Raw genomic sequence first — 10,769 nt, 5'->3', positions numbered from 1 at the left:
CTCAGCAAATAGAGATCAGTTCTGCTATTTAATATGTAAACATTCCAGTAGCTTTCAGTATTGTTTTACTATCTAGTACATAGTAATAGCAGCACACACTCCTTTCAGTGCAATCACTAAGGCTGCACCCTTAGTGAAATAGCACTCTAACAAAGCACAATCCTATGCATGTTTACTCAGAAGTAAGTCCCACTGTATTCAAAGGGACTTTCTCCCCAATAAACGTGTTTAGATTTGCACCCTAAAATGTTGAAACAGATATATCAATTGCCCAAATAGCAATACTCAATTAACCCATAGGGTCCTGGAATCTTTCCCCCCAGCTGCGAGAAACACAGCTTGGGAGGTAGGTAGGTTGTAAATAGCAAACCAGATGGCAAGGCGAGTGTTAAGTAGCATCTGTCTTCCACCTTGCCTCCCATTAAAATTCCGGCCTCCTGTGGGTACTTTTCCTTGAACCTCCCCACCCCTCAACACAAAGGAAAATCATCAGACGGTGACAGATAACATGGTCCTGGGAAGAAGACAATCACATTGCAAGGCACAGCAATGCCATGCTAGCTTCTTCACTTGGTTTGGGCTTTTCCAGAGCTTAAAGAATGCTAGTCTCAAGCAGAAAGCATATAAACTTTCCCACCAGCAAAATTGCACACCTGATAGCCTGCCAAACACAGGACCCCCATTCTACTAGGAAACAAGGTGCATGCTCCCTGCAGGTGTTGTTTTCCTGCAGAATCAGCTGGGGGGTTGGAGGCGGTGGCAGCAGGGACTGGGTGGGGGCTACACAAACTAGGCTAGGCTGCATGCTGCCCCAGATTTGCCCACCCCCTTCTTTAAAGGCTGCAATCCTGTGCAGACTGAAGCTACTGGGCACAGTGGGTCTTTCTCAGGAGTAAACATACAGTAGGTTCTTAGGGTGCTAAAGCAGAGGTGGGAACTTGTAGGCCAAAACATCTGGAGGGTCACACCTTTCATAATTCCTCACCCATACCTATACTGATAGGATTTGCAGGCCAGAACATCTGGAGGTAAAAAGACTCGCCATTTCAATACGGAAGCCCTATATCCACGCAGTTAGGGCACTACTGGAAGGTGTGTGTGTAAAAATCCGGACTTCTCTCCCTTCCCTTGAAGTTCGATAAAGGGTTTCATGCTGCAAGGAGGCTGAGTTGGGGATTTGGCCCTCCTCCGGGGCGGTCTTCGTAAACTTACTCCCCGCCCTCCTTAAGGACGCGTGTGTCCCCAGACTGTACGGCATTAGCACCGGCAGCACAATGGTCAAGGTGCCGGTAGCCCCGCGGTTCCTGGCCCAGTTTTGCTCGCGCCCCGCGCGGAATGGGTTGGGGGGCGTCCGTAGGGGCTTCGCTGCTGCGCCTGCCGCCGCCCCCTCCTCCACCGCAGCAGCATCCCCGCATCGGCGGCTGGACCTGCGGGGCATCTACCCGCCCCTGGCCACCCCCTTCACGGCGCAAGGCGAAGTAGATTACAAGCGGTTGGAAGAGAACCTGCACCTCTACGCCGGGATTCCCTTCCGAGGTAAGGTCGCGTGGGGTCCTTGGAGAGTAGAGCGCCCGCCGGCAGAGAGAGAGAGGGGTGGGTGGGTGTGTTCCTGGATCGGGACGGTTTCTTGCGGGCTGGCCGAGGTGTTGTCAACACAGCTCTGCCATCCTGGGAAGTAGTGAACCAAGGTCACCTCACCTTCCTCTCTCCTCTAAACAATAGTTCCATCATACTTTAAAGGCCTCTGTCATTCACAAACATGTAACTTGTCTCTGGTGGCTAGAGCCTTTGAATTTCTGCCTTATCTAGCTGTTAAAGGCACACAACCTCTGGAAAGAAAAATGGGCAAGTCTTCAGTGCATAAACAAACGTTTTCAATGTAGGGTAGGGGGATGTGTGGCCCTCCAGATGTTGTTGGACCACAACTCCCATTAGGCCTAGCCACCATGGCCAGCTGTGAGGGGTGAGAGTTGCAGTCCAATGACATCTGGACGACCACATGTTCCCCATGCTTGCTCAACTGAAGTGGGAAGGCATAGGCACATCACGGCTGAACATTCTTCAGGGCTGGCATTGTACCTTCTCCAATGCTGGTGGCTCACAACAGATTTGGGAAAAGTAAAAACAAACCCTGCCACTTTGCAGCTGGACCCTTTCCAATAAAGAGGAAAGGGGTGCATAGCTGAATTGGTAACTATACTCTGTCTTCAAGGACACACATGGCTGCCTGCCTGCTTGGACTTTGGCCCTTGGCTGCAACTCCGCAGGAGATGGAGGAAGAATCAGCATTTGTTAGCACATTTTTCCTGCCCCCAAATAATAATCTCCTAGTCTTACCCAGCAGATGGTCTCACTCTGATACCCTTCCTTACCTGTAACTGGCTGGCATACTTCCTGGACTACACATGCTTGTGTATTCTTTCCTAACACTTCACCCCTAATGCTTCACCACAGTTACCTGGCCAAGTTCATATGCCTTGAACAGCTGCATGCATGTCAAGCAATTCAGTAGGTGACATTTGCCTGTCATGGTTTTGGCAACCTTACCTGTTGGATTTCTGCCTGTCATGCAGCTGCTAAGGGCACTGGAGCAGTGCTAAGAAATAGTTGGTAACTCTATCGAGGGTATTTGGACAGTGTGGATGCTTTTCTTATTCTGGAGACTCAAGTAGTGATATAATGCCTCCATAGCTGAGCACTAAATATAGCTGTGGGGCAGGATCTTACCTTTGGCTGGCTTCATACCACCTTGTTTGCTTTGTAGCTGAGCCCATTGTGAGACAGCCTAGCCATAGTTATCTGTGCTCTGGTAACATCAAGGTTAGACTACTGTAACGTGTTTTATGTGGGACTGCCTTTGAAGACTACTCAAAAGCTTCACAATAGGGCAGCTAGACTGTTATCAGGAACATGTTGTTGTGAACGCACCTTGCTAGTTTTAAAACACTTACCTACACTTACCTACCAGTTAGTTTCCAAGCACAATTCAAAGTGTGGGTGTTGACCTTTAATGCCATAAACACCCTGGGAGCAGGATACATACTGGTAAAAGAATGCCTTCTTCCTTATGTTTCAAAGATCAGCTTCATGGGTCCTTCTTGGGGTGCCCCTGCCTTCAGAACTGAGGTGAGTAGTAGCTGGAGAGATAACTTTTTCAGAAGTAGTAACCTCACTTTGGAATATCCTCCCCCAGCAGATTTGTGAGGTGCTTAAATTATTGTTTAGGTGCTTAGTTAAGACCTTTTAATTTACCAAGTCTTTTAATTGTCTCAAGTTCCTCCTGCACTGCTAGTTTTCTGGTATTATTGACTGCTGCTTTATTGATTTCTGCTGTTGCTCTCTGTATCTGTTTTATTAAAGTTAATTAGTTTTACATTTTTATTGTGCTAATGTTCTTATTTTTTTGTGGGGGGCTGGGGGCTGATAATGATTGCTTTGGGGACTTTTATTTTAAAAGCAACACACACACAAAATTGAAATGAATCTATCAAATCCGGTGGCAGTGTGACATGATGGAAACAACAACGCACACCCATTGTCAACTCTTCTTTGCAGGTGTTGTGGTGCAGGGCTCCAATGGGGAAGCTCCTTACTTGACGCAGCAGGAACGCCTGGAAGTGGTGAAACAGGTGCATCAAGCTATGCCCAAGGAAAAGCTCCTACTTGCCGGGACTGGATGTGAATGTGAGCGTGAGCATTGTGAAGACATCAGCATCTAGCTGGCCTAACCCTATGTAGATCTTACTTCTGTGTAGCCCATTGTGAATCATGATTCCACTACCGGCTCTTAAAATCTTCTAATCTCACAAGGTCCATCCTTTTTTCCCATAGGTTCATAAAACCTGACCTTACTGTAGTCCTTTATCTTAGGTAAATGTATCTTTCTTCCCTTAGCAACCCAGGGCACCATTGAACTGACAGCACAAATGGCTGACAAAGGTGCTGATGCCGCCCTTGTGGTCACTCCTTGCTATTTCCGGGGAAGCATGACCAGTGCGGCCTTGATCCATCATTACACACAGGTGAATATTGGGGTCAGGGCATCTCCCTGATCAGAGAATGCTGTGGTTGGGAACAGTTTTGAGGGAAGGGGCGGCATGATGCCAGGAATAGTGCAGGGGAGGTTCTTTATGTGTCCTTTATTATTACTGGTTAGTTGATGTTGTGTGCACATGTGCATTTCAAACGAAGTAGAAAATCCACTAATAAATGCTTTTACTTCTGGATTCAGGTGCAATTTCTCCCTAGGTTGCTTAGAGGCTTATCAGAAGCATCTATGCTGCTTGGCTTAAAGCCTTAAAATGTAGCTTTACTTAATCAGAGAATGGGAGTTGAACAGAAAGCTGAATTTGGGAAAATAATTAGTGGGAAAGAGTGTCTTTGGCCTCTAGCTAACTATATTGGGAGCCAGTATTGGGCAAAAGGCGGGATACAAATATAATAATAATAATAATAATAATAATAATAATAATAATAATAAATTATTTTGAATCACATTGGTTATTATCCCTTGGCAGGATAATAACCAATTCAGCATCTTACTGGATGCATTCTTTCCTATGTATTCACAGGGCAACTGCAAATCAAAAAAATTAAAAAAATTATTTGCCTCTTCCCCGTTCTGTTCCCTTTCATTACTGAGCTCTTCCTTCTTTGAATGAGACTGACCGTTTGAGTATTAGTTTTTCTAGCTTGTGAGGATCATTTATGAGCCATGAAAATGTGCTGGTAGGCACATAGGGCACCCTGGGAGCCACCAGCTGCCATGTTAGGGCTACAATTCCTGATGTACCTTGCTGTGTTGGAGAAATGGATGCACCACAGTCCAGCAAAAACTTGACGCTTCCTTGCTCCACATTCTGTTAAAGAGGAAATGCATGAGACAGGTCAGAAAGTAGAGTTCCTACATCCCATTAAAAAAAACCATTGGGTCATAACTGTAACAATAAGCACAGTAAGTGTCTCCATATAGCAGAGGTGAGGAACCTCTTTCAACGAGAGGCTGAGTTCCATTCTGGAGAAGTTCTTGAGGGCTGAATTCCAGAAGTGGGTGAAGCCAAAGGCAACAGGGAGTGAGGTTTCCCACCTCTGCCTCACAGGATCTGCCACAGCAGGGTTCTGCCATGCTCAAGGAAGTATGTGCATCCCCCTTTGATGGGGCTTGCTGGAGCATGACCCATTGCAGGGGCTTCTCCTGCCCTTTGTTTCCCTGTGTCCCCATGTGTCGTGCTGCTTTGTGTCCCTCAGGTGGCTGATGCATCTCCAATCCCTGTGATCCTCTACAGTGTCCCAGCCAACACGGGTCTGGAGCTGCCCAGTGAAGCAGTGCTTGGCCTAGCACAGCATCCCAACATTGTGGGGATCAAGGACAGTGGTGGCAATGTGAGTGAAAGATGGGAGCCTAATACTGAGCTGAAGTGATACGGCCTGGGGTGGCGGTGAGGAGGTGTAATTACATTTTGGGATCCTGATGAGAATGTGAATTTGGGATCCTTCCAAGATTTGTGAGGTGGACACTGATGACGACATGTTCTTTTAGAGTGCGATCCTATGCAAGTTTAGACAGAGGTGTTTTTTTTTACAGCTCCCAGCATGTCCCAGCCAGTCAGCCAACACCTGTAGTGTTGAAATATTAACTTTAAAGAAACAATTTCCTGTAGGCCAGAAAATTCCTTTGTATATTTAAGTCACAGCCAGATGCCAGTTTCCCACACACTTGGTTTAGCTCTTTGGCACTAAACTGAAAGAATGGGAAGGGAGGTGAAACAGGTGCCATGATAAAGTGCCAGTGTAACATAGAGGGCAGCGTGCTATACTGGGACTGAAGAGATCTGAGTGCAAATCCCTCGTTTGCCATGAAGCTCCCTGGTTGATCCTGGGCCATTCAACATTTCTCAGCCTACGTTACTTTTTAGGTAAGAATAAAATGTGATCATCTCCAGGTAGCTCACTCTGGATTCCTCGGAGGATAAGGTCAGATATAAATGTGATAGATAGCCAATATCTTACAGTGCAATGCTCCTGCCACTGAGACAGCAATCAATACTCCTTGTGATATGATTAGTTGGGGAACCAGTCTAGGATGAAATTCCACTCACACGTACTTTGCAGCAGTTGGCTATATCCTGGATGTGCATGCATTACCCTTCAAAGTTGCTATATGGATACAGTCAAAGGTCAAGCTCTGGTCAATTCTGTTAGTGGGGTGATGAAATCTAAAGCATCTGGATTTCCTTTATCTCAACAAATTTAGCTGGACTAGCTGGGACCTCGATCTAACCCTTCAGCTGGGGGGCTAACAGGTACCCTATCCAATTGTAATAGACTATCCTTTTGTTTTCCAAAAGCTCAGAGCAACCTACTTAGGGCTTCTAGATAGTCTTCCCTCCAGGAACTCATCAGGCTGAGCATTAACAATGTGACAGCATCATATGGCTTTAGACCGCTCGCTGTTTAGACTTGCAGGCCATCCATTCATCTCGCCCACTGTTGACTGAGCATTAGATCAGTGAAGTAAAGCAAAAAAGAGAACCTATTGCAACTGTCCCAAACCTGGTGCTCTCCAGACTACAACACTTATCAGCCCCAGACAGTGTGGTGGGTGGCAGAAATGATGGGAGTTGTAGTCCAAGTCATCTGGAGGGTGCCGGGTTGGTTAAGGGTGATCTATTGTAGGGACAGGCACCCTTTCTTCAATGAGCAGGAGTAAGGTACGGGGTGGGGTGGGGAATGCAGAATTGAAAAAAGTAAAGCTTCACACCAAGTTTTCCCAACCTAGGTCCTTCAGTTGTTTTTTTTGTTTACAACCACCATTGCCCCTAACCATTGCCCCTACTAGATGGGAGTGATGGGAGCAAAAGTCAAAAATATCTGGGGGGACCCAGGTTGGGGATGGCTACTTTACATGCAGATAATTCTGGGTTAGTGTTTCCAAGATACCAGCCCTGTGATGCCTGGTACGTGTCTTTATAATGGATTCCCTGTCCCCATGAGTGCCCTAGGTTCACTGCCAATGGCAACTTTTCAGCACCCTCTTTAGACTGGTGCAATGTGCATAGTGTTGTCTCCCATTATCAAGCCATCCTATCCCTTACCAGATCACCCGCCTGGGATTGCTTGTCCACAAGACCCAGCACGAGGACTTCCAGGTACTGGCAGGATCAGCTGGTTTTCTGCTGGCCAGCTACATTGTAGGTAGGTGATGACCAGAATTCGTCTCCACATGGAGGTGGTTCTCCAGAGTGTGGCTGGATATGGGGAAGGAGTACAAAGTAGGGGTGTGGTGGGTGTCACATTTTTAAAGGACAGAATATTTCCAAACTTGAACAACCAATAATCTTGCGGCACCTTAAGGAATAACACATTTATTATGGCATAAGCTATCGTGGATTACATTCCACTTCATCAGATGTATGAAATGTTTCCTGAGTTACCAGTGTATGTATACCTATAGTTGGGGTGGGAGGTGGGACTTGTAAACAGCAGGGTCAGGGGGAATTGAAATGCAGAAAGTACATTTTTGCTTCAAGTTATTAGCATGGCTACCCCTCTGGAAATTATTTTCAAACTTGGTTCCCCATAATGTCCCTTGAGCAGAATAGCTAAGAAGCAGGGGTTGAGCTACTGGTACAGGGGACCTCATCATTTGGGCTATGGCCTGCTCCACTGGGGCTGGTGTGTAGGTGGTACAAGGATGTCTGGGTCACCAGCTGGGTGTTCTTCTCCGCTGACTCTCTTCACTGCTCCAGGTGCTACTGGAGGGGTCTGTGCTCTTGCCAACGTGCTTGGAACTCCTGTCTGTCAGCTGGAGCAGCTGTGCCATGCTGGGAGCTGGAATGAGGCCCGTGAACTGCAGCATCGACTCATTGAGCCAAACATTGCAGTAAGAGCCATAGGACTGGGGGCGGGGGGGAAGGATTTGGAGAACCACCTTTCTTGCCAAGCCGTGGGGAGGAAAGGTCAGACTGGGAAAGAGATAGTGCTTCTGTGGAGCACTCCCAGCCCAGGATTCAGTTGTGCTGGGTCTGGAGCACAGGTTGGGGGTCCAGTCTCATTCTCCTTCACCCTCAGTGAAACCATCTTCCTTGAGCCAGAGGTTACGTGCACCCTAGTGCCAAATCAGCGCATGACCAAGCAATTGTGTTTAGTTATTGCCTGCAGGTTGGTCTTACCTCTCTCCTTCCCCCCCCCCCCCCCGGCAACAGTTCTGTACTCTGTCCTTTCTCATCCTGCATGTGTGTCAGTGCCCTGAACAGCTTAAATGTTCCATTTTGAATTTTGACACTGAAAAGACCATTTTGGAGGGATATGCCATGATGCTCTGGGTTTTCCTTTGCAAATCCTGAGGGTTTATTGACATCACAAGTTTCCAAACTTTGCAAAAACATTTCTTGCAATTGTGATTCCTCCCCACCCACCCCCATTCATTTCGGCTCAATATTTGCAGAAAAATCTCCAGGGCATATAATTCCTGTGTTCCTATTACAGGGAGTTTCCGTTGTTCAGTGCTAGTGGACATACTTTCTTTGTCTAAGGCTCCAGGTTAAATCCCTGGCATTTTTAGTTAAAGGATATTGGGCAGTAACAGTGAGAGAGAACTCTGCCCAAGACCTGTGGGAGCAGCTGCTAGTCAAAGCAGAGTAAGGCTCAGTTACATGGACCATTGGCATGGTTTAGAATCAGGCTGTTTATATCACTGTGTTAGTAGTAGTACTTACTAATTGTAGTACTAGTGGTAGTACTACAACTAGTAGTAATTAGTAGTACTTATTCCTCGTGTAATCTAATTAAAGATTGACCACTTCCTCAAAGGCATGTACAGTATTGACTCATAATATTCAAGTTTAGTATGATGTTAAACATCACTTCTTTACTTAAGTCTAGCAAGTCAAACATGATTCATTGGGTCCTATACCCACTTGTTTATATTGTCCTGGTCATTGTGGCCATAGATAGTTCCTAGATCAGCCTTTCCAAACCTGGTGCTTTCCAGATGTGTTGAACTACAATTCCCAACACATTGATGGGACTTGTGGTCCAACATATATGGAAGGTGGAAGGTAACAGACTGGTAAAGGCCTGTTCTAGATGGTGCTTCAGTTATAGTACACCTTGAACTGAATGGTGCTTGCATGAAACCGGAGTTCACGCACAACTATTCTACATTGTTGGTCATGCATCGTTGTTAGACCCTCACACTGTTTGTGTTTCCACAGGTGACTGCCAAGTTTGGGGTCCCAGGCCTTAAGCAGGCCATGGAGTGGTTTGGTTTCAAGGGAGGCTTCTGTCGTGCCCCTTTGCTCCCTTTAAGTGAGTCGCAAGTGATGGAACTGCGCCAGGATTTCAGCTCCAATGGCTGGCTCTGAAGGACAAAGTGGTTCCAAGCAATGTCTGGGGCCTTGAAATGAGCAGTAGGCATCAGCTTTCGCATATGCTTTGCCACTTACTGAAATACAGCTCACTCAACCCACAGTGTATTCATTGGCATGACTCATTGACATCTGAGCCCTGCAGTTGCAGCAAAACAGGGGAATGAGGACCCCAGAATGGTACTTTGAATGAGCAAATGCTACTTCTCATGGCAGGCTAGAAGCCCAGCCTTCCTTTCCTCACATAGGCTTTGCCCCTTCCAGCTTGGAATTTCTATTTCCTTAGGTAGCTCACCTATTTATTACACATATATTATGGTGTTAGCTGCCATGTTTTCCTTTTTCTTGACCAGTTCAGGAAACTTAGTTTGACTGGAAGAACCATTCCCTGGTACCAAACGTCAAAGAGTGATGTAATCTTTGTTCTAAGGGGCTGAGATCCAATTGCTCCTAGCATTGTGACTTACCAGGCCAAAATACCACTTGCACCAACACCTCCTAAGTAGAAAACCTTTCGATTCCCCACCAGTACCATCCCTTAAGGTGAAGTCCAAGAAGGCAGGTGCTTACTGCAAGGGCTGCCGCCATGAGCCTGTAGTTGCTGAACTGCAAATTTGTGAGGCATAGAAGAATGCAAGATGAGATGGGCCATGTTGACTTGATCTGCAGCCAGACCCACTGCCTGATAAGCACCCATAAGAGGGAAGGGGTGTTATTTCATATGAATGTTGCACCTCTTGCTCCTAGTCCCCAATGACTAGGTAACATGGCATGGAATCATTTTTAGTAGATGTTCTCCAGGTAAAAAATGATTGTTTTTTCACCCATTCCATTGTTTCAATGATGGTACATTCGGTCCGAAGAAGAAAAGAGAGGGCTTGGTTAGATTGTACGGGTCTCAAAATCTCTGTGGAAAGCTGTGCATTAAGCCAAAGGAGGGAAGCACATATTGACTGTGCAAGAGAATTATATAGAATGGAAGGCCGTACTTGTTGGTGTTTCCACAACAAGTATGCATCAGAGTGAGTAGAAGGGATATTACTCCATGCATACGATCCCACCAACACTAACTACATTTATGGCTGGTGGTCAATGGCAGTAGAATACCAGTACTTAACCAAACAGTTATTATATATTCATAGTTCAGGAATGGGGAATGTGTGGCCTTCCATGTGGTGTTGGACTGCAGCTCCCATCAGCCCTAGCCAGCATAACCAATGGCTCACCATTGGCTATGGTGGTTAGGGCTGATGGGAGTTGTAGTCCAGCAACATCTGGACGTCACACATTCCTCATCCCTGATATAGTTTTATCAGAGTGCATAGTGCTTTACAAAGTGTAAGAAGGCAGCTCCCTGCTTTGTGGCGCTCACACTCCTAACATTTTCCCACAGGGGAGGAA

The 10,769-nt window shown here is 46.4% G+C and overlaps 1 protein-coding gene across 1 annotated transcript; it reads left to right on the top strand.

The window, feature by feature from the left end:
- Positions 1–1,274: 1,274 nt before the first annotated feature.
- Positions 1,275–10,051, top strand: HOGA1 (4-hydroxy-2-oxoglutarate aldolase 1). Its single transcript, XM_063133243.1, has 7 exons — positions 1,275–1,536; positions 3,556–3,684; positions 3,895–4,022; positions 5,248–5,382; positions 7,098–7,194; positions 7,749–7,882; positions 9,216–10,051. Exons 1-7 carry the CDS (start codon positions 1,275–1,277, stop codon positions 9,363–9,365), a joined length of 1,035 nt encoding a protein of 344 aa, XP_062989313.1. The 3' UTR covers positions 9,366–10,051.
- Positions 10,052–10,769: the final 718 nt, after the last annotated feature.

Source organism: Elgaria multicarinata, chromosome 8 (assembly GCF_023053635.1).
Source record: "Elgaria multicarinata webbii isolate HBS135686 ecotype San Diego chromosome 8, rElgMul1.1.pri, whole genome shotgun sequence".
Lineage (NCBI taxonomy): Eukaryota > Metazoa > Chordata > Lepidosauria > Squamata > Anguidae > Elgaria > Elgaria multicarinata.
Note: the sequence above shows the minus strand (reverse complement) of the source record. Positions and strands in the feature narration are given on the sequence as shown.